Source organism: Amblyomma maculatum, chromosome 11 (genome assembly GCF_055883805.1).
Source record: "Amblyomma maculatum isolate TAMU_Amacu chromosome 11, ASM5588380v1, whole genome shotgun sequence".
Lineage (NCBI taxonomy): Eukaryota > Metazoa > Arthropoda > Arachnida > Ixodida > Ixodidae > Amblyomma > Amblyomma maculatum.
Window position 1 is genome coordinate 37,825,651 of NC_139354.1, and position 24,352 is coordinate 37,850,002.

General features: G+C 47.5%; 2 protein-coding genes across 3 annotated transcripts in view; one reads left to right on the top strand and one right to left on the bottom strand.

Moving 5' to 3' along the window:
• Positions 1 to 17,835, bottom strand: part of LOC146173536 (uncharacterized) — a 51,888-nt gene extending 34,053 nt beyond the window's left edge. Inside the window, exon 1 of one of the 2 annotated variants that reach the window (XM_084584330.1) lies at positions 17,515 to 17,835. The gene's annotated coding sequence lies outside the window, so the exon portion shown is untranslated. The remainder of the gene's footprint in view (positions 1 to 17,514) is intronic. The other variant, XM_084584329.1, reaches the window with a different exon arrangement.
• Positions 17,836 to 17,962: 127 nt separating this feature from the next.
• On the top strand, positions 17,963 to 20,300 carry mRpL43 (mitochondrial ribosomal protein L43). Its single transcript, XM_084584356.1, has 2 exons — positions 17,963 to 18,477; positions 20,086 to 20,300. The coding sequence occupies exons 1-2, from the start codon at positions 18,102 to 18,104 to the stop codon at positions 20,247 to 20,249; spliced, it is 540 nt and encodes a 179-aa protein (XP_084440482.1). The 5' UTR covers positions 17,963 to 18,101; the 3' UTR covers positions 20,250 to 20,300.
• The last annotated feature ends 4,052 nt before the right edge of the window (positions 20,301 to 24,352 follow it).

Here is a 24,352-nt window from a genome sequence, read left to right on the forward strand (position 1 = left end):
GCTTACAAACAAGGACTTTTCCGAACCCAGCTACTTAAAGTCAGCGGTATAGCCGGAGCAATTCTCAGATAGGTCAAGATAAGGCGGATCTGGTACATATGATATGGACGTGTCCAGAAATAAAAAAATATAAATGAACAGACAAAACCGGAAGAATTTTGGGAGACTACTGCTGAGCTCACACCTTGAGACTCAGGTGTAATCCGATTGGCCGAACACGCCGCCCGTGTCCAAGGGCTCCAGGCCGTCGTGTAGGCGGATAGGAATTGACGCCTATCCTGTATCTGTTGGAAATTGAAGTTTTACCCCCCCCCCCCCCCCCCCCACACACACACACACTCATCCTTTTTGAAAAATAGCGAAAAATTTTCAATTGTATTTCGTTTTGAGCAACAGATTTTGGCCTAGCAGTCTCTGCATTGAAGCTCATTTTCTGCTTCTCGGCTGTGACCGAGAGATCGCGATCGCGAGCGCAGAGAAGTTCTAGTAATCACGCTGCAGACGAGCTCAAAGGAGCCGACAAATAACCAGCACGTCACGTAACCAGTTTGTTCTAGCAACGTTGCACGTAACCCTTTGTTATAAGTTTATAGAGCCACAGAGTTCCGCTTCTGAGCCGCACTGCGTGGCCTCAGTGTTGTAACTCGAAAATAAGAACATTTCCTGTCCTGCCCCTCCACCGGATAACTAACTATACACAAATGCCGCAGGAGTCTCAACAAACGGCTTAGAAGCACGTGTGTGTGTGTTCACGAAGGCTCTGAACCTTTGACGCAGAGTGTATAAGCCATCGAATCGCACTTCACCGCTGAACCATGTTCGCGAGCAAGCCATGGCGAAAGGTATCTGAACTGCATATACACATAAAAATTTAACCGCATGGAGATAGCTCGGACGCAGCATTGTTCGACACTGATATCTGGGCCACGCAGCTCATTCTCCTCTCTCAAAATACGTCATGCTTCTGCGGCCAGCGCCACTCGTGACGCGTTCTGCACGCATTTGTTGCTGACGCACAACCCACTGCCCTTACTCCACTTTTTTTTTTTTCTTTTCGGTTTACCTAGACGAAAAGGATAAGGCGGAAGCCACCGTGAGCCCTATACGCTTCATGTCGGTACACGCGCATGACGTGTCTAGCAAGAAATTTACAGGCGCGCACACTAAGCGCGTTAGGAAGGGGGAAAAAAAAAAAAAAAGGATTGAGATGCGTTGGACTTTCCACAAGAGTAAAAGTAACAACGTGCGAAGCGAAACACTGCACTTTAGTCGCTATCATTATCAGTCCAACCTTGTCTACTGCAAGAAGACAGGCCTCTCCCAAAACCTATAATGGACTGTACTATGCGTCAGCTGCGACCACGACTATGCTGTATAACTACACCGGTTAACAGCTCTCTGCATTATACACAATAGCCTGCACGCGTGTCACTTACTATTATTAATTGGTTAATGAATTGACTTTTTGACTTATCACTGGCTTGCGACTGCTCTCGCGGCCCGCCATGCTCTCGTCCTGCAGGCGTCCGAACGATAACCCGATATCGTCCTCCTTTCCACAGCTCGCTATACTGACACGCGCAAACACCGACAGGTAAGTATAATCGAGACTTGTGAAGTATTCAAGTTCACAAGGTTCGTGCAGAATATCTGGCCAGAAATTCAAGAAAAATTCCAGGACTTCCACGGATATACAGGGGTTATCTGAGGACGAAAATTAAGATATATTTCTTTGGACCGTGCACGCCGATTGGAAATTTGAATCTCGCTTATATAGCTCCGATTTCCCTCTCCACGGGCGCTATCTCTGCTTGCTTCTTCCTTGTCTTTCAGCGGATACTGTTAACCTTGACTATATGCGCCATTATCGGCACCCCTGGAGATATTGTCTGCCGACTATACCACCGAAATTTGAGCATTTTTCGCAGAACTTATGTCTTCTGCCCGCTGCTAACCTGCAGGTATGCCTCGAGCGTCTCCAGTGAGTTTTCAAAGCCGGTTTACCAAGTGTCGCCCCATCGTCCTCTGGAACAATGTGCACTTTCCTCAAAATCGAATTGACTACTGCTCAAGCCCACACTCTCATCCACTTGAAAACTGCGCTTTCCGCCAAGCGTAGCGTTCCAATTCGTTATACACAGCGCTAAGGCATAACGGTTTCGTAACGTCGACTGCGCTCATAACTTCAAGGCCAGGGTCACTCACCAAGGAAAGGATGAATTCTCAATGGCCTCCTAATCGATGCCCGTTTACCTGGGCGCTTAATTTTTCGCTAATGTTCTTTTGCTGATACCAATACTATGCCCATTCATTCAGCTGTTTGTACGAGAGGAGGTCAGTCGTGAGGAAAGATCAACCGATTCCCCTTTCTCTCTAACGGGCCCGTTAGGAAGAGAAAACGCGGGACACTCGAGAGCTTCATCCGGCATGGTGCGGCATTGTCTCTCCGGATTTTGTAAACCTTTCTCTACAACTTTCTTACAATTTCAAGAGTGCGTCAAAATTGAGGAAGTTTCAAGGCCCTTGCAACTGCCTTAAAGAAAAAAAAAAGAAATCAAGGGCATCAAAAAAATTTCGAGTGCCTGCTAGAACCCTAAATACTACGCCAGCGCGAACAGAAAAACGGCTCCATTATTTGTCAGACTGCAAGGCACGAAGTATTCCAAGGGCGCGGAGCACCATTATTTGCACACTGAAGACGCCTCGTCGCCTAGCGACCACAAACGAAAACAGAACACCCAAAACCAGACATGTTCGTACGCACGTCAGTTAAAGCACTAAATTCGCTGCTGCGTCAAAATACTCACCGTGTAATGCACGATCGCACTAATTAGCACCCTACCATCAGCAGGCAGCCACGTGACGAAGCAATAAATAAATATTTTCAGCTCATCTTTGAACTTTGCGTTTCCTATGCATGCGCTTTTTTATGTTCCATGCGCCGTAAACACTCAGTTGCCGTCTGTTAGCACTCAGTTCGTCTGCTTTTATTAGGAAATGTACCGAGGCGGCATCCATTATTAAAGCGTGCATCGCGAAACGTTTTATTTTTGTCGCCGATTCCTTTCTCGTCAAAGTCGAGCAGCCCGAGTAACAAAAGGCACCTCGACCCAAAAAGTGAACAACCGGCGCAGTCTTAGCGGCGCGTTCCATTCAGCGCGCATTGAGCGGAGGACCCGAACAACTCACGGGATCCTCCTGGGCAAACACAATACAGAACGGACTCGTGCCGTGTCGGACATGTTGACGGGCAGCCGTTCGCTGCCAGGCGTTAGATTAGCCAGAGACAAAAGGGCGGCTCGGACGAGAAGAGGCGGTGGGGTGCAGTAAAAGCTAGCAGGAAACGCGCGCCGAGAGAGGAAACAAAGATAACGAAAGAAACAAAAGCATCCGACGCGCAGACGAGCGCGGCGCAACGGGCAGACGAGACGGGCTCTCCGCGCTGAAGCGTCCCTACGCGCTCGCGGGAGCAACAAGTGGCTCTCGCTCGACAACCTGTTGTTACAATCACGCGTGTCCGCCCCTTTGCCCTTAACCTCTCTCTCAACCCCGCCCCCGCACGCCACGGGTACGGCGGGCCCCAGGCGCCTGCCTGGATACGCGGCAGTCGGTCAGCATCAATAATACGCGATCACAAGTGACATGAACAGAGCAAAAAGTGAGAAAATGCTAGTTTAGGCGAGTGAACACTGACGCAGGTGATACACTTTACCGGAACTCAGAGCGGCGGCTTTAGAAGGTTAGGAATTGATAAGTTTATACGGTTTAAAGCCCCGAAGTAACGAGACCTATGTAGGACTCCCTAACTTTTTATCTCCATGGGGACGCCGTAGTGAAGGGCTTCAGAAATTTCGACAACCTGGGGTTTTCAATGCGCGCTGACATCGCACAGTACACAGGCGCCTTCCTTCTCGCCTCCATCTCAAGATAGGAAAGACGAACCAAGCGACACTGGAATACATTTTTCATTTCATCGTCGTTATAAGGAAAAAAAAAAAAAAAAAAAAAAGCAGCAAGTCTAAAGAATCGTGTGTCCCTGCATTTAGTGATGGCGTGATGAACATGTTCGGCTGAAAACCGGGCGCCCACGCCGCCATCCTGCGGGGTCGGCCAAACACTGAATGGTCTACGTGTTCATGACGTCACAACAACCACGTGATCTCGCGCAGGAATTTCAAGCACGCTAGATTCAAAATGCCAACAAATGTGGACATGATGCTAATCACTCCAAAAACTGGCGAGGAGGTTTTCATTTTAGAAACCGTCCGCGCTTAACAAAGCATACACTGAACGCAACGAACTATTACGTTTTTTCTTTACAAAACTTGGTACAGAGAACGACGAGTTCAAACACACCGGCAAAGCGAATGTAGGACCTTCTCGCAACGCAGCGAAGCGCCAAACCGGCGGCCTTGGACATCAACCTCGGTACATATGCTCGGATAGGCGCAACAGCTGCGTCTGGTGAAGTCGGAGCCAATGAGAAAACACTCATATGCGAGCGCCACACTCCAAGGCAGGCCTGATAAGAAAAGCCAGAAAGTGGAAGACGGGGATAGGATGCGTGGGAATGTCCACACCTTTTCCTTTCGTCAGCCCCAGAAAATGACAGCTGTCTTCAAGGTGTAGAACGGTTATCATTCACTCCCTCGAAAACATCGCATGTTGAGAAAAAGAAAAGCGCCAAGGAAGAAACCAGACGTCAGCGAGCAATTGGGGACTTCATCGGCTCAAAAACGGTAGCCTAATGTTACAACTGAGCAGCCCCGAACAACGAAGTCAGCGCGGCCGCCCCACGGACAGCGGCCGCTGCAGCGTCCCCACAGCCTTCCAGGGCGCTGTATCTAACTGCTAATAAGGGCGGTCGACCCCCGCCAACCCCGCCTCCGCGAGGAGCCCCCTCTCAACGCCCCCTCTTCTTCACCTTCCCTTTCAAAAAGCGCGGGCGCATAACGGACGGGCGCGGCCTCTTCTACCGACCTCTACCGGCTGCGTGAAATATGCCGGCGACCGTTAGCTACGGCGGGAGCCCGAGGGAAAGGAGGATGGCCACCACCTGTGCACAATGCGCGGCGACCGTAGCCGCACGCGCGGGGCATTACGCCGGGAACGCGTCCGCGGCAATTATTTCGTTCTTTTTTTTTTCTTCTTTCTTTCCCCGCACAAGCTCAGAAGAGAGGAGTCGTGGGGGACCGCGCGTGCTCTTGCCGCAGAGCTAGAGCTACAGAGCCGCGACCGCATTCCCGTGCTTTTATCTTCACATTCTCGAAATGGGTAACAATACCTTTAACGATAACGCGTCCTGATAGCCAACCTTCAAAAGGTATGTCTGGTTGAGCATATTTTCGGCGCCTGCGATGCTAACAGGAGAAAAGCACGTTCTTGGAACGTTTTTGAAGTCACGGTTTGCATTTTTAGCAGTTTATAAAGAGGTTCGCAGATTTTAATCGGGTAGGTAGCTGAGCTTGTTGGAAACAAGCATCTATGTCATTTCTTCTCAACGAGCGTATGTGTCTATATTTGCGATGGCGCTGCAGCGGGTTAAGCCAGACCTCTCCTTCTCGGCGCGGCACCGTTCTCTCCCAAACGCAGCTGTTCAGTACGAACGGAAATCCGGAAAGCACACGAACGGCGCGACGAGCCGAACTTCGCGTAACCAGCTCGCGCGTGAAGTGACGAGCCAGCCTAGAGTTGTTAACTAGAACTTCACGCACGAAGTAACAGCTTCAAGCTAAAGTCGAAACGAGTCAGCACCGTGCTCTTGACAGCGGAATGCGGCTGCTTAACCAGAGCACTTAGAAACACCTACACACTCCCTGTAATCTGACATAGCTTGACGCGACGTTCGCAATATGGCCTTGGCGGCACGTAAGAAAGCACCACCACGAAACAACGTCGCGTTTGCGCGCAGGATCAGATGGCCTTTTGCTGAGGACTGTGGAAGTAATGCACGAGAACTGCGACGAGAGACGCATATATTTAATTAAAGCGTCGCCATCAGCGGCTGAATTTCCAAGCAAAATGCATGCATGTATGTCAGCAGAGGATATGCTGCGTAGCCAGTCACTTTGGAAACGGTGGCAACCAGCTCTTTTCTGTAAGGACGTAAATAATTCAAATCTACTGCGAAAGGATGGGAGAGGGGTTAAATTCAATTTTCTCGCGGTAACTGCGTCTTATGCTGCCGGGCAAAATAAATTTTTACCGACAACAATAACTGGATGTCATTGCCCTCGGAGTCCATTTAATATGTCTCTCTCTCTCTCTCTCTCTCTCTCTCTCCGAGGAAATGATCAGTTCATGCCGACTCAACACGCGCGACACCGGTCCTTACGAAAGCGAAGGTATAATGCATTTGGCACTCCATGTTCTCGGGTCCTATACCATTTTTGACGTGAGCGACAATACAATAGTTGAAGACCTTCTCACAGCAACGTTGTTGTGGGGGGAGGCTGCGAGAAAAAAAAAAAGCATTTTTGCAATCCGCAGTATACTACTCTGAGCAAAGGTGCAAATATTAAGAATAGATACATGATTTCTCCTTGTACACACAGCAATCGTTCATTTTGTGACGAGACCGCGCCATGTCTGTCCTAAAAGCTGCAATGACGTCAAGTGAATAAGCTCTATAGGCGAACGTAACGCCGATCGCTTTAGTGGCAACCCATATGTAGGTCACTAGATGCGATTCCGAGGCCAAATTATATACCTAACGACCTAATCACAACTCCGACTGCATCGGCCGCGTTTGGAAGGAGGCGAAAAGCGCAAAGGCCTCCCAGTGCTGTGTGAGCGATGTCAGGACATCATTAAGCAGCCCTTCACTGCGGCACATTTTTATTCCTCCGTGTTTCATTCCCGCCTTCCTCCCTTCCGCAACGGTGCGGTTCAGGTGTTATAGAAGTGTGACAAATAATCCGTCTTTCCTTTCCTCCAAACCCAATTTTCAATCAAATAACAAAACCATATGTCTCAGTTCACAAACCCATCCCTTAGCCCCGCACCTGTCAGCTGTAACGGTCGGCCCTGACCTGGGACACATCAACCAATAGGAGGGGAGATGACTGGTTTATAACTGGTTTCGTGATTAGATCATTGAGCAATTCGGCCCCTATATGCACTGCGTTCTGCTCAGAACAGGGGCGGACTTACGGAATGGGGCTCACATGGAGAAAAACATGCTGAACACCATTAATTTCGATAAGTAAAGTCTATCGGTAGATACGCGGTTCTGATTTGGACAAAACTTAATTATACTGATTAGCCGACTGTCGCGACACCTGAAAGCAGTAATTAAGACTCCGAGGTGATCGATAACCACGCTGACGCCGATAGCTACACCAGTGAAACAGCTTTTGTAATGAAAAAAAAAAAAAAAAAGCACATTTATATACAGCAGCCCGAAAGGCAACAGCAGCACAAGCAACACTTCGGTGCCTGGGAAGGTAATAATGACGCCAACGGCGACCAAAAGATATCTGCCGCCCCTAACCTGTGCATCTCTCTGATAAATGACATCTGTGCAGTGACCACGGTGAACAGTTGCGGCTTTCGAATTAAGCGGAATGGACTTTTGAAAATGGCACAATCAGAGAGCTCTAACAGGCGACAGGGGGGCTCGGAGTTGGCAAGTCCCCCTTTTATCTTTTTTTTTTTTTTTTTTTTTTCTGCCTTTGTGCGCGAGTACAGGTGCCATGCTCGACAGCTTGCTCGAGACAACTTGCGCGAGGGTGGCGTAACGCGCTCCTGCGGTGTTCAGCGACCAAGCGGCGACTGTGCACGCCACCGAGTTAAACCTGTACGACTGCCGTTGCGTTTGAGTATGCACGTTCCATCTTGTCAGGTTAAGCTCTGCAATACCTCAATATTCACGATGCCGGCGTACGCCCTTACCCATTGCAACGTTCTCATTATATCAGCCCTCTGCACTACGCAATGGACTGATAAATTTTTGAACTTCACCAATTTGGACCTATGACAAGGCAGCTTCCATCCTTAGCCCATCCGGATACGGTATCCATATACACGGTAATGCATACTGCCAGTTTAGCGCTACCGCTGACCCTGATGACGACAAATTTAGGGTGCCTCGATCAGCGCTATGTAGCGTGCCTCGATGTAGCGCGCCGCCGCACGCAGGGACCAATCAGCTCGTGCTGTGCTGACGGTACGCGGTAGCGGTAGATGGCCGCAATAAACGACGGCGGTAAACTAAAAGTCTCTATCGTACCGAACGCCAGCGCTAAAAACCTTAATAGGAATGCCTTTTCGGTAGGCAGAAAGGTGCGCATCGCAGTTGTTTTTTGAACACAGGCGTACGTATCCAGTTCGCCAACTCATTTAAACAAATATCCGCTAGGTTACCCGAGGGCGTCGAAATTCCATCCGACGCGGTGTCAGCAGTCATAGCGATTCTCGTTACACACAGCATCGGCCGACACAGCACTTCGTTGCTGCAGGTCGCGCGCCTATGACGTCACGTATGCGGCCGAGAGCGGTGTTTGTTGCTTGTTAAAACTTGTCGCCATTTCTGTTTTCCCCCGATCAGCTTCAGCGGTCGTAAAATTTCATCCCGTAATGCGACCGAAGCAGACAAAAAACTGGCCAATGGAAGAAAAGGCGGGAAACGGAAGCAGACGAACGAATATACCTGCGTTCCCGCCGTTCCGAACGGCAGACGGTAAGGCTAATAACCCAACTCATCGATGAAGGCGTGGGCTGGCTAATGAAATTTGTCACAAATGCAAGCCGTACAACGCGTGCAAATGATACTTACTATACATACAATTTTTCACCCGGCACTGATAGTTACAGCTTTTACACAGCGTTTTGCTAAACCACAGTGCTACAACGCTTCAAGACTAGCGAAATCGCGGCGACATTTTTAACAGTGGAGATAATACACGCTACGATGAACGTCTTTTCGAGAGCTACGCGACCCGAAAGTTGTGATCAGTATGGTAACAAAAAAACAAAAACACAACAACAACAACAAAAAAAAAAAAAACAGCACTGCAGAGATCTGCATTGCAGAAATGTGAAAGCATATGCGTTCAGTAGCTCCTGTCATGACTAAGCACTTATGAGTGTTATGGCTCTGCACTCTTCAGTCATGCCTTGATACTCATGACATGACTAGGCACGACATTTACATACCACTTGTCATGACACACACATCCATGGCATACCTGTCTCATCTTAATGTGACGTCATATATCACACGTTACAGTTTCCATGTTTTGCTTCCACTTTTTGCGGACACGATTTCGCAAACATAGCCAAGTAAGGCTTTCGCATTAATAAGGAAGGGAAGTGACTATGTTGTGAACGAAATCGGGTGTGCACCGCGCAGTTTTTTGGGCGAACTGCAATATGTAGACATCTTTTACAGCGCCGATATATTTTATCGAAGAAAGCAGACGCGGTCGAGACAAGCAACAATCACCTCATTTATTTGAGATAAAACATTCGGGGTATACTCATCCGGTTATTTTCCTGCTTAAAATCTGCACGCAAAACGCCCGAGAATCATGCGTAACCTGGCAAAACGTATAACAGAACAGCTGGAGCAACGGACTACATGCTGGCCGCTTCGCTGCCCGTGCTAAGCGGGATAGGGTGAAAGATAAGGGACTGAGATAAAGTTGTGCGAACATATACGGCTGTATAGCCCTTTAAACGAATACTATCCCCCCCCCCCCCCCCCCCCCCCCCCCCACCCTCCAGTCTCCCTCCCGCGAAGACACTGCAGCAACACGAAGATATGGGCTGTACAAGTTGATGGTTCTTAATCATCCCGATACAGTTCTGAGACTGCACCTTTCTCATTTTCACAAAAAAAAAAAAAAAAAAATAATAATAATAAAATAAACTAAAATAAAACGTCAACGCTTCTCGAGCTAATTTTATTTTTTCCTTCCATCTCATTTATCGTACACGCCTCGAGAGGAATTTACTTCTTTATCACTGGGAGTTATGGATGACGAGCTTTCGCGCATCTCGGGCAACTCGTTTCCAAGGCGTGCGCGCCTGAGTGATTTCTGCGTTTTGTCTAATCTTCTGCCTCGCCTAAGATCCCTGTGTGCTCAGCTGTTCAAATAGATGATCTGCAGACTGTGCCCTCCAAAGCATACGCGTCAAAACGGACGACGAAATAGCGCAGAAAGAAAAATGGCGAGGAAGTGGCACCGCGAACGACACGAACAGTGGCTTTCACAAAACGGTCTCCCGGGAACCCCACGTCACGATACTAAAAAAAAAAAAAACGAGAAGAACAAAGCGGCGGAAAACAACCTTCCCGTCGCTCTCAACATCATCATATATGACCTCGTACAAATTGAGCCGCCAGCGCTCAGAAATCTCAGGAACCAGGGAGTATAAGTCGTGAAAAAACTCTTTTCGTGATACCTTCAACGTGAGCCGAGGAAATAACCCATGGCTGCCATTTATAATACGTTGCACAAATTTTTCACCATGTTACAAGACAAATCACGACGGGGCAAAGGCTTTCGCAAAACATCCTTTCCCTGAAGGAAAGAAATGAACCTGACTCGACTTGACAAACGGCTTAACGCATTTTGCGACACAGTAATACGCCGACCTTCGCGCAGAGTACGCCCTGTACAGAACCGAGGCCTCGTGGTTTCTTTCAGTGCTCTGAGCAACTGCGTACCTATGTGTACAGTCTTTGTCAAAAGTTTATAGCCCAGAAAGTTTACTTTTGAGCCACATCGTATGGCTCGTAATGTGTTCTCAGCGCTCCAAATCTTCTGACGGTCAGGAGATTTTTTTCCGTCCTACCCTACCCAGCGAGCAGGGCTTCCATGAATGCAAAAGGAGCCCCACTATACACGGCTCAGAAGCAGAAACCCTGGTCGACCCTAAACTTTTGACAAATACTGTGCATATGTGTCTTCAGACGCAAGGAACGTCTTACGACGCAGTTGGACACAAATGCGGCAGCATATACACAAAATCGAAATTACAGGCGATTCCGTGGTGAGGCGCGTAACGCCAAGGTTCAAGTTTACTACACGGACGGAGTATACGGCGAATACTACACCGGTATGCACATTTTAATTGGTTTGTGGGGTTTAACGTCCCAAAGCGACTCAGGCTATGAGAGACGCCGTAGTGGAGGGCTCCGGAAATTTAGACCACATGGGGTTCTTTACCGTGCAATGACATCGCACAGCACACGGACGCCACTCCGTTTCGCCTCCACAGAAATTCAGCAGCCGAGGTGACTCAGGCTATGAGAGACGCCGTAGTGGAGGGCTCCGGAAATTTAGACCACATGGGGTTCTTTACCGTGCAATGACATCGCACAGCACACGGACGCCACTCCGTTTCGCCTCCACAGAAATTCAGCAGCCGAGGTCGGGATTCGATCCCGCGTCCCTGGGACAGTAGTCGAGCGCCTTAACCGCTGCGCCACACTGGTGGGGCGTACATTTCAAAGATTGATTGATTGATTGATTGATTTATAGAAAGGGAAAGGCGCGGCAACTGGCTCACTTGTTTTCTGTGGACACCTCAACCACGCCGTAAGGGAAGGTGGGAGTGAAAGTGGAAAGAGAGAAAGAGGAGCCATAGTGGAGGGCTACGGAGTAATCTCGACCACCTGGGGGTTTTTAACGTGTGCTGACATCGCACAGCACACGGACGCCTCTTCGTTTCGCCTCCATCGAAACGCAGCCGCCGAGGTCGGGTTCGAGCCCGGGTACTCCGGCCCAGTAGTCGGGCGTCTTACCACTGCACCACCCCGGCGGGGGCACACATTTTAAAGAATAAAGAATGCTGAAGAGACAGATGTGCACTATGTGCACAGACAGGCCGACGAGGGTGGGTACACTGCCCGGCCCTCCATCGCACGCTGAAAGACAAACGAGGTTCTTTTTTTCCTCCTTCCTCGTGACGGTTTTATGGCTTGTAAGAAGGCGCCGTAGCAGCACGCGCAATATATGCTGCCGGCCGTGTCGGGTTACGCGAGGATGCCACGACCCCGCCACGCGACTACTGCTGGTTTTGTCTCTTACGCCGGGAAAGATAAAAAAAAAAAAAAGAAAACATACGATGCAGAGTGTTAACCACAAAACACTGGTGGAGACAGTGAAGGAAAAGTAGCGCAGAAATACTTCGGAGCGCAGACGACACCAACAACCCAGATAACGGTAATAAACTCGCGGTTAAGCGTATCGAGCGATAGCGTTAAACGAGTCCCTTTAGCAGCTTGGGAACCTCTCAGCATATCACTTCGAGGACGCTGTATCTTAATTTTATTTCTCATTTGCAGCAAGACAAACAAGGCCTCTTTTTAACCAAGGCCGAAATAACATGTTCTAATGGCCTCGCGATACTATGTCCGACCTGTGACTCAATTGGGTACCGGTTTCGATCCCCGCCTAATTACCCCGACGTAATTACATAACATAATTACGTCAGTTATGTTGCGACCAGGGATTAGCTGATTTTGTTTTCTTCAATTTCGTATGACGTCACGACTTTTGACCAATCACATTTCTCGACGCAATACACGCCAACTACGCAGTTTTTTCAATGAAACGGGCCTTTAATACTCGCCCCCCCCCCCCCCCCCCGAAAAAAAGTCACTATACACCAGGTACTTTTACATTGGCTCCCCTGCATGCGATGCAGCAGACGGCACGGTTGAAATTTAAGATTCCAACAGCACAGAAAAAAAAAAAAAATGCTGCGTCATGATGTCAATGAGCAAACAAGAACACCACATGGATCTCGGGTTATATGCATGTATACAGCCTCGTTCAAAAGTCCTGAAGTCAAGACGACGCACTTCTTCAGGGAGACTGAGAGATCGCGATATCTCAGCTGCGAAATCAAGTCGTCACGGCGCCAAATAATGCTATGAGGTGTAATTTCTCGCAGTGATACGAAAGAATTTCCTACCATTTTAAATGCAATTTGGACTTTAATCATGGCCTGATGATCATTTTGCGGCTGAGATGAAAATCCTTCGACTTAATCACTTTTGACCAAGACTTACGCAGTGAAACCACGTCGGTAGAATTAACAGCGAACACAGCTCGTTGGCGTAACCCAAAAAAAAAATGAAAAAAACGTATCGAAAATACGCACGCGATTACCGTATCGAAATTGTGACTCAATAGTTCTTCGCGCAGCATTCAGGAAGGCGTCACAGCATTTCGATTCCCAATTAGTAACCATTAGCTATAATCGATGCGATGTCAGCGCATGTTAAACATCCCTAGGTGGTTGAATTGCTCCGCGGACCTCCACTACGGCTCTTCTTTCTCTCTTTCCACTATCACTCCCACCTGCCTCCCTCCCTCTACGGCGCGGTTCAGGTGTCCTCAAAAACGTGTGACAGATACTGCGCTTTTCCCTTCCTGTACACCAATTATTGTTATTATTATTATTGTCAAGGTGGAGGTTAGTTTGCAACAGGGATTCGAACCACCGACATATGTACCCCTCATTGGATGCCGTTCATGGCAAGTTCAGGTGTCCACCGAGAAGTCAGGGGCACTGCGCTTTCCTTCCCCGGCCTTCTACTGGCTCTGTGGCTGAGCCACCTCCGCTGCCTAGTTCAGACAGAAGAGAAAATAAAGAAAGAAAAGGAAGAGGGAGAGAAGGACGCGCGCCGCAACAGCCGCCGTCCACCACCGAAACGCTGGCGGGTGCAATGACGGCCTACAACAGATAAAAATTCTGTGGCAGGCTAGACCCCGCCGCAAGCGGCGGTGACCCACCTGTCCCAGCCCCATCAGGGGAGTACTAAGGCAAGTTAAAGATCCCCAGGTGGTCGAAAGTACTCCATAGCCCTCCATTACGGCACCTCTTTCTCCCTTCCACTTTCACTGCCAACTTCCCCCCCTTCCCTTACGGCGCGGTTTAGGTGTCCCCCGAGACAAGTGTGACAGATACTGCGTCTTTCCTGTGAACCAATTATTAATAACTAAAGGCGCTAAACATTTTGCCAAACTGGCAGTCTCTATACAATGCCAAAAATTCGCGGTATGAAGCGGCGGTGTAAAGGCTGCAGGACTCAAAGTCAGGGAGGTCTCGCATGGGGACGGGTCCTCACTCTCGCAGACGTAGGGACTGCATTATCCGAAGTGAACTACAATTTCTTTTTTTTTTTTTTTTACTCTTCTTATAAGTGGCGGTCGGAACATTTATCGTTTTGGAATTTCGCAATGGCTTTTCGTAAGAATCCCTAGCATGTTTTCTAAAAAAGCGAGACGAGAAAAAAAAAAATGGCTGGATTCGAAATCGTGGTTTTGCTTTGCCAAGTGCTTATAGGTTAAGATATGGGCAGACATGAATTTGTAGCCGAGACTAGGGAGTCGAGGGCGCACTGTCAACTACTAGACGGAACACGTGACGCTGTATCTGCCGTCAAAGGTCAAGTGGTGGCACATCCTAGGTGGTACATTGATTAATCCACACTTTGACCTTTGGCTCGTCGAAGGTCAAGCGGATGTTGACCTTGGATGATACGTAACATAGCGCAGTGAAGCTTCCTTAAAAAACAAAAATAAAGTTGATCGCACTACACAGTGCTTGTAACTGTATTCTGCTGCCTACAGACCATAGGCATGACACGAGGAACTTCTTCCGGTGAAATGTACACAATAATTTCGACAGTAAAGCTTAATCCTGCGCCACCGTGTCCTGCGCGAAGTTCTGTCGACGCCAAGTCTGAACACGTAGAAAAGGAAAAAAAAAGGGGGGGGGGGGGGGGATGGAAGAGAAGCATTTGAGCTATGAGGCGATCCTCAACGGCTGTATTCGCAGATCGTCAAACAGCAGCAACGCAGACGATAACGGAGCCCGATGTCGTCTGCAACGAATAAAAGAGACAAGAAATCCAGCAGGAAGAAGTAGACAACTGCTGCCACTGCTTGCAAGAGACGAGAAAACGACGTCCCACCCCAAATTCACGACGGATCAGCGAAAAGGGGGGCAAAACGCTCCCTTGCATGACACGATAAGATAGAGAAAGGCGGAGAAGAACGGACGGAGAGATTCTCGACACTCCAAGGAGGTGAACTAATGGAGAAGGCAGCACACGAAGCAGCAGCAAGCTCAGCAGAAGCAGCAGAAAAAGAGAAGACTGCCCCGTCAGCAAGTCCAAAAGAGCTCTCCTCACGGAGAAGAAAAAAAAGGACGGACTATCTAAGCCCCTTTGCAACGGCTTCTGAAGGCGGTGTGCTGCTCTGGACAGACATCACGTCGTCGTTCACGGGCACGGCGGAGACTTCCACCGTGAAGTCAACATAATGAGCGAGCGACAAGCAAGGAATGATCGAGCCAGTTCAGGTAGCTTAGAACGAGCGCGGCGGTTCAGTCATAGGTTCAATGCTATAGCGAAGAACCGAAGGCCCCGTTTCAGCCGCCAAAACTCGGATCGAAACCAATAAATCACGTGGCGTACAGTCATGCCGGTCGCGTTCGCGAACGTTTTCCCAATGGCTTTGTTTCAGATAAGGTACGGGCATCAGATAAGAGGGTCCGCCGCAAGCCACGCTTTCGCGTCGTAGTGAAGATAAGGCACAGCCGTGGCAGCGCGAATCCCGGCGACCTACGCGGTCATGGCCCCGATCTGCTAAGCAGAACAGCGGATAGCCAGCGCGACTCAGCAGGCGCGACATTGGCAGGGAATACACGTTTCGTGATAGCGATAAACAAACAAATATGAAAACGCTATACCGTATTTGGCAAGGTTTTTGGAAGCCGTGGCTCTAAGCATGTCGTAGTAAAGCGCTACTAGAAAGAAACTCCATCAGTCAATTAAGATCGGCCATAATAAAAAAAAAAAAAAAAAAAGGAGGGGGGCAACCTGTAATTCGCTTTTAGAAGACCAAATTAGACCGCCGACGGCTGCGTTTCGATGGAGGCGAAAAGGAGAGGCGTCCGTGTGCTGCGCGATGTCACTAGTAGTATGCGGTTATTTTATTACATCCAAAAGGAAGGAAAGGATGTTTGCCAGCCCCGGTATCTGTTATATCTGAAGCACCTGAACTGAGGCGGCAGAAATAAAGGGATAGCGAGGACGCGGTAGAGGAAATCAAAGTGCCAACCGAATATCCCCAGATGGTCGAAATTACTCCGTTGACCTCCACTATGGCACCTCTTTCTCTTTCCGCTTTCACTCCCACCTTCTTCCCTTCCCTTACGCCGCGGTCTGGTGTCCACAGAACAAGAGTGACAGATACTGCGTCTTTCCTTTCCCGTAAACCAGTTATAAGGCCAAATTAGGAACTATGAAAGGGCAACATATGGCGCGGCGCCGGCACATCCGGGTTTTGTCCCGCGAAATTCAAACTCTACCTCGATCAAGTTAGATTAGCCCGTCACGCCGTACCTGATCTATGAAGGCTGCATTCAACTCGCTTGTGTTACCTAACGGGGCAGGTTTCCAGATGCCTAGTTAATACCAGGCGCCGCTTTAACTCGGTTCTATCGATGATCGCAGCGCATAGGTAATTATTCAGCGAAAAAAAAAAAAAGAAAGAAAGCTATTAGACAGGCTGGCTGAAACACGATGGTTACGAAGTCTGTGGACAAAAAGCCAGGAGTTTCTGGATCACAGCTGAAAACGTAGCAGATCGCGTGCGCACGGGGCGGGTATTACGGCGGTACAAATTTTTTGGCCGGGAGAACAGGCTCGAACAAGTCTGCCGCCATCTCATCGAACAAAAGCAGTGCAGCTACCACCACCGGCAGTATTATATTACGGGTATCTGGGACCGCGACTCGGCCCATCGGCAGGCCGAGAGTACAACAGCTGGTGCGTAGAGAAGCGGGTTAAAAAAACAAAACAAAAAAAAAACGTACTCGATAATAGACTCCACCAGAGTGTGCGTCACCGCTGATCAATGCCCGAAAGCAACAGCGCGGTAAATCACGCACCGTTCCAAAGTCAAGACCGCGGAATTCAACTGGCACGGAGCACGCGAGGTGATTCGAACGAAAAACCCCGGGATCGCCCCTAGAGGCGGCAGATGTTGCGGCTATGCGATTGCGGAGTAGTAAATATCGCGAAAGAGAAAAGGACAGCGTACCGAATTTGATTCGCTGCCAGCCGGGGCAGGGCGTAGGCTGGTCGTCGTGATGGGGGCTCCGTCGAAGCCAGCAGCGATCTCGCAGTGCCGCGTATTCCAATCTTGCCCGCAGACGAGCGCGCGCTCATACCACGTTAGCCCGCGCTCGGGCGCAAGCAAGGCGCGAGATCACGAAAAAAAAAAAAAAAAAAAAAAAAGCACGCAAAACGGAACCAGTTACAGGAGAAGTGGCGAAAGGCGGGAGACACAAATTAAATGCATAGCACAGCGCCAACGCAGTAACGTAGCAGGTTAGCAATCAGCCCCCGGCAGGCTGGTTAGGCGCGTCTGGCGCGCGAAAGCGGTGTTGCCCAACAGACAACGTTCAGAACGTGTTTGCGTTTGCAAATGAGGAAGGAAGGCGAGGAAAGTAGTCTCTCCTATGCAGTCACTGAGTTAACTTTACCTGATCTTGGCTTCGGTCCCCCGTAGTTTCCGGGAAACAACGGAGGTTTTGGCTCCGTCGTCAACGCCTGGCCGCCGGGCTGCCTCCCCGTCGAAGGGAGACGTTTCTTCGGCGGAAGCCGGTCAGCTTCCTCGACGATCGTGCACTCTGTCCCCCGGTCGTGACTGCACGCTGGCCGCACGACGAGGCATGATAACCTGTGGACGCCTCAAAAGCCAGCACTCACCCCGGGAACACCCGCGAAACACAGCACACCCACACCGCCCTTCGCGTACTTCGTGTCTGGCGCGAAACGCAAACGCCCAGCGGTCCTGTCTTGGCTCGACCGTTGGATTCCGTTTACGTGGCGGCAGAGAGCGGGAACAAAACACTCGCCAAATTTGGCGAATTTTGAAACAAGCATCCCCCTTCGTCTAGTCTTGGATAGACTTGTTGCAAACGACTACAATCCAACGGCACGTTTAAAATGGCGTCGCCCGTGGTGCTGCGAAGTTCGCACGCGCGCAGCAAACGCTGAGACCACGAACTGAGCCACTTACTCGCGCGAATTCGGAACGATTCAGGGATAAGTTTATTACGCAGTCAACATGGCTCATAAGGCAGCTGCGTATCTCAAAGCGCCGGCGTACAATGGCATCGGCCGGTATGTCTGCCAACTGCAGCGGCTCACGTTGACCTTCTGCAAGACGCACGGAGGAAGCCGTGGCATGCGCGAATACATCGAGCGTGAGCTGGTTAACTTCGCGCGCGACAACCCGGGCATCGTGGTGTACCTGAAGCCGCGCCGGCACCGCGACCCGTACATCGTCGCCGAGTACCTCAACGGCACGCGCGACATGATGCGGGTCAGCCGTACCAGTGCCGAAATGCTGGTGAAATGGATCGACCACTTTCGCACCCGATCCGGAGTTCCCATCGTGCGGACAATCAAGTACTCGCACACCGATCATCCCAGCATCCAAGGTCGGTACTAGTGTGCCACATTAAAAAAAAAAAAAAGAAAATTACATATGTGCAAGCTGTGTCGCATAACGCTTAGTGAAACTGCTGCAGATTCCCTCTTACTGGTCATGCATTGAAGCCACCCAGTGTTTAACAATTCTGTTTATTTTACATCTGCTGCTACTTCGTTTCCCTGGTCACAGAAACTCACCCAGATCACGCGACGATAGCATCACAAAAACTCGCAAACCAGTCATTTAACCGCGCACTTATTGGTCGACTCATACTGGTTTGCGACAGATTATGTGGTGTGATTTTTGCGCAATTCGGCACCTGGATAACACGCATAACCTGTCTCCCTACATATGCGCTTATGTATGTCGTGCCTCTTGCGTACAGCTCACACTGTTAAAGACATTCGGGTGAGCCTTGCAGCGCAAAGGTGAATTTAATCTATGTGCAAAAATTTTTGCATGAAAACTTGTTGGAAGTTTTGCGTACTAGCTTGGAGAACATGACTCAACTGCTCGGCAAACTGTAAAACTTGGGAACATCCTACCCTCATGGCTGCAAAGAGAAGCCGTTAATATGGCACATATTAAATGCTCACAACCGAAACCATTGTTCAAAGCTCTCACTGAATTGGCTACATACTATCATGAGGAAAAGTAACATGGCATGAAAGCGGAACAACATTTTTCGTAAAACCCAGCTCAGCATTAGCAGTTCTTTTTTGTCAATAAATGCAAAGTGCAGTAGTGCACTCATAATATTCTGGCTGCAGCACTGAGCAACCCTGCAATTTAAGTTCAACATCACTCTCATGGTCCACTTACTTTTCCATCCAATTTCATTTGCAAAAACTTTTGCGAGTACATATTATGCATTACACCTGGCCAAATTCAAAGTTTCGAAAAACAGATGACTTCACGTTTCTGTTATGCTGTCGCACTATCTGATAAATGTTCTTCTGAAGTTGACATGCAGGTAAAGGCCCAAATTAGCTTCTAAGCTCCTGTCCAATCTAAATGCAAGTAGTAAGATACTTTTTTTTAATTTTGTAGCTGCTTGGTATACATTGCAATGCACCAAGTGAGACAAGGCCTGTAAAAATTTTGCGTGTCCCTAGTTAAGAGTAGATACGTAATATTATTTTCGATGTCTGTATTGCTCTCAGATGCAAAACAAAAACTTTTCCCCAGAAACTGATGAGTTGTTTGTGTGCATTGAGTTCTTTATCATTTGCCGGTCTTTGGTAGTCCCTTAATAAGTAAGGCATGAATTTTTAGAGCATTATCTTGAAGCATACCTTCTACAAAAGCTAAAATTATGAAGCCTTCTTGGTCATTCTAGTATGACATCAGGTTTAGTAGATGGCATCTTGCAAGACGTAAGCTTTGCAACCATTGCCAGAATTGAGCATAATATCTGCGCTAGAGATTTGCATATCAATGATAATGGCCTTTGACAGAGAACCGTAAGGATTATTTTGTACTGTTACTAGCGCAAGCCCTGATGCTGAATTTCTCCCCCCCCTTTTTTGAGAGCCTTTCTTCCGTAGTCCCTTTTTCATGTCTGCTTACACAGACTTCTTTTTCATTCTTATAATCCTTCCTTATAACCTTGTAGGCTTTTGGACGCCCTTCACGAACCGGCCGACAGAGCAGAACCTCGTCAAATTTCCAAACGAGGAGCTCAGCAAATTCAAGCCAGTGTACCCATCAGCAACTGAGCAAGTCCGGTCATGGGGTGCTGCAGGCAGTACAGAGAATGTTGAAAAAAAGGAAGAGTGATGGAGAGTTCAGAATGTGTAGATTACAAATAAATATCATCTTTGACATTCATCAGCCTACAGAGAAGTGCACACAAAAAGCATGTGACCATTTGAACTTTTCGAGCACCAAATCGAATGATGCTTCTTTGTTCACCTACGACGTTGTATTGTAAACTAGATTATTTTTAAAGGCAGTGAAAACTAAGGTAAAACACAAATGTGCTTTTAGAAAGCACATTCATGCTTTAGAGAATTCAGAAACAGTCATGTTTATTGCATAGTATGTTGTTCTCTTTTTTTGTATTGGGCGCATACCACAAATGGCACGAGGCATGCATTCTGACTTTTCTTTTTTTCGTTCTTCTCTACACTGTTTTACTTCTTTTCATTTCACTCTGCTTTCTTACTCCATATTGTTTCAAGCCAGACTTCTTTACGCTTCTACTCCCCTTTTGTTTTTGGTAACTCTAAAGGGTGTGCCAGCGCAGTTTCTTCTTTTTTTATCTGTCCTGCACTTAGCTGCTGATGGAAGCACTGAAGGAAAATAGCATAAATGCCGTCAGTGGCTTCAGATTATCCACAAAGGTCAAGTTGAATATGAAATATCTGGGCACTGCACCATATGTACAGGACAGGTTGTACGAAATAGAACAGTTTATTAACATGCATGCAGCATTTACTCCCTAGGAGAGTAGTGTGCTTTTTACGCAATATTGTAACTTACCTGCTAAGCTATTTTGCAGGAATTGCATTGCTGCTGCACTTGATGAGACGACATTTTTGGGGGCAAAGACTGCGGACCCCAAATTGTGTCGCACAAACACAGGATTTACTGCATTTGAAATTGCGCAGGATCTCGACGATATTTGCCAGTCACAACTTGTGCTAACCATCGTTTGGGAGCTGTATCATCAAGCAACACATGCGAGGGTATCTGTAGGAGCGGGTTATGCAATGGTCACACACATCCGGTGTTTATTTCACTGTCACACACAGTCACCAATTAATTGTCCTCCTTTGATGATAATTTTCTGCAGCACGAAGTGCTTTCAGCACCTATTGTTGGCAAGGCGGAGGAAGAATGTGGCGCCAAACTAGAGTACAGAAAGGCAAACCCAAACGAATTTACATGTTTTCATGGGTCACATCATGGTGCCTACTACTCCACTGCTGTTTGAGCTGCACATGTGTCAACAAGCATTTTTCTAGTCCTACGGTGGGCGAAGCCAGTGCATGGCGCGTTTGTTCTGGCCTGTGGCTCGAATGGTGCGTGAATATTCCTGGCGTATATTCATGAGTGAAGCGACAATGCCGCTTGAGTTCTCATTACAGAATGCGTGCACCGGCTGAAACTATACACCACGGGTGTTGATTGCCATCCATCGGCATGGCTAGTAATGAGCTGTAATCTATTGCACTGTCACTAGCGAACAGCACAGGAAGAAAATTCAATGAGAGATGCTGATCACGCTGTCCAATATGCTGTGGTGCTAATAAACCAATTTCATGCTTACATCTATGCTTGATTAGGGGGCAGAGAGATTTTTTTTTTCCTCCTATGCAGTTTTCACGTAGAGAGACAACCCTTTTTTATGCTGGCTGCAAGCTTGGAGATAAGGTAAAACAAGTTTCCTAACAACTGAATTAAGTGTTCCCATTCATGTTGCTTGTAGCTGTTCCCTGCTCTGTATTCACGTGTGAGCAAAGCAGTGTCAAATCTGCACAGTGTTGCACATCTTTTATTTCAAAAAATGAAGCCAGTACACCAGCTGCCAGATATGCTGAAGCCACCCGTAAGATTGGCCATTCCAAAAGCTAGCCCTCCAGCATGGAATGTAGCTTGCATTTGTATGTCAGCAAGTGACCAAACAATTACATGTTATTGATTTAATAATGTGCACTCTGAATATGTGTACAGAATGTGAATCTATGTGCACAATTTTGTTGTTTAAAACTCGGAACTCAACTCGCAGTTCCACAGCTTCTTAATTATTTCTATTATCTCTTTCTACTCGAATGCTTAAGACACGAATCGATTTGTAATGAGGACTTTCCTTTGTAGCCATAAAGCTATGCTTGAATGTATGGGAATGAGAAATTTTTCCTTCGTTATTTTATTTTTTCTTTTTTTTAGTTTTATATTTCTACACTGTAATGATTACAGCGAAATGGTGCAGGTTTATGGCCGCTTCTTTCGTTGCCTTGGTATTTCAAGGTCAATGAGTGTGCTGCTTTTGGCCCTATTTGCATAATGTTACGCAAAGCTTTGCAGTACATAATATTGGAAGTCAGTTTTTTCTGTCCTTCACTGGCATAAAATTGCTTGCTTTAATTTGAAAGCATTCCCATTAGAATAAATTGTACATTGTAGACTCATTCATCCGAATATTAAGCATGGGCTTTAAGAGATGCTGTAATGGAGGGCTCCAGATTAATTCAAACTACCTAGGATTCTTGACGCACACCGATATTGCTCAGCACAAAGGGGTTTTTGCATTTTGCGTCTACGAAATAATCAGCACAGCCAGGCAGATGATTGCCAATAAATGTGGCGGAACTTTGCTTGTTAAGGAATGTTTTATTCAGTGTCGCTCGCTGTCGTTTGCACACATCCTTCCCCAAGTTTCTAAACCATTAAAACAGCCTGCAGGTTTTGCCAGTATGTACAATACGTCTCTTTATTTCCTCGAAAAGAAGCATCCTCTGAAGGCAGTTGTATGTACAAGATATACTATGTATGTATACATGATCAGTTTCCAAGGCAAAACAAAATTTTCTTCATTTGCCTCTCTCATCAGAGCTGGCAAAAATAACCTTTGATGGCAACAGCAATACTACCTCTGTATGCTCCCACGTAGCACCAAAATAAATTCCTTCATTTACATTTCAACAGCAGCAACCTGGTGAAAGGGAAAAGGTTAGAAGACCTGCCAGAAATGGCACCGTTCTGCAGTTCGAAACCAATGTGTACAGTATCAACATAAACTGAAATGCAAGCTAGTCTATACATATGCGCAATTCTTTTCTGAATTGCATTGGCTAAAAGAAGCCATGTAGTTGAGATTAGAAGAGTCAATTGGGTGCAGAAGAGCCATATGTAAAAATACTGGGACATGTATAAAAGCCCCAGTGTAGCCACCAAATTCATATAATAATATCCCAATAAGAAAGGGTGCTTAGCAAGCGAACGTGACATCTCCTGTGTTATTCCCCATTTATTGACGCACGTTGAGACAAAAAATTAATGGAGAACACCTTAGCAATCTGCAACTTGCATCTATGTGGAAGAATGATCGGTGTAATGTTTCGAGATAGCAAAGGAGCAGAGTGATTGAGGATGTCGTTGACCCACAAAGGTAGTCAATGACAGCCTGTTTGAAGTAAACAAAAATAAATGGGCAGGGCCTGTGAAGAGCAAACAAGATAACCAATCGTTGTTTAGGGCAATGGACAATATTCTATGCGAAGCCAAATGCAGCAGCAGCTAGGGGCAGCAAAAAGTTAGGTGAATGGAAAGGCGCATGTGGAAGATGGTCGGGTCAATTGGAGAGCTATGAGAGCGGCCTTTGTTTGCAGTATGTGTGGTCAAGCTACTGCTGATGATGATATTTGGCATAAACATAACTAGAACGAACTGGAACCCAATTGGTCCTGGATTTGTATTAGCCAATTCCAACCGGTCGCTCTTAACTGGGATGGCATGGCCCAGGCTCATATATGGTAGGCTGCATTACTAATAATTTTGAGGGATTGCCAGTTTGTAAATGACAAAGCGATAGCTTTATATGAAAAATAAATCGTGATCTATCAGAATTAACAAAGAATGATATAAGGGTACTGTCCAGCATAAAGTGGACATCTTAAGCATACTGGTGCTGTGTGCCCACATTAGCACTGTGTCTTCCATCTTTTCACACTCAATATTTTTGCTTCAATTTGATCTATTTCAAATGACGTTACGAATAATAGGCACAGCGTATGGGGCAGCAAAGATGCGTATATGCTTCACTGATTTATAACTGCTCTTAGGCTGGAACTTATTGTGACACAAGTGCCCAAATTAGCTAACTTTTTGACTTATGAGAAGGAGTATTGCTCGTCAAGGTTTTCTTGCCACATCCC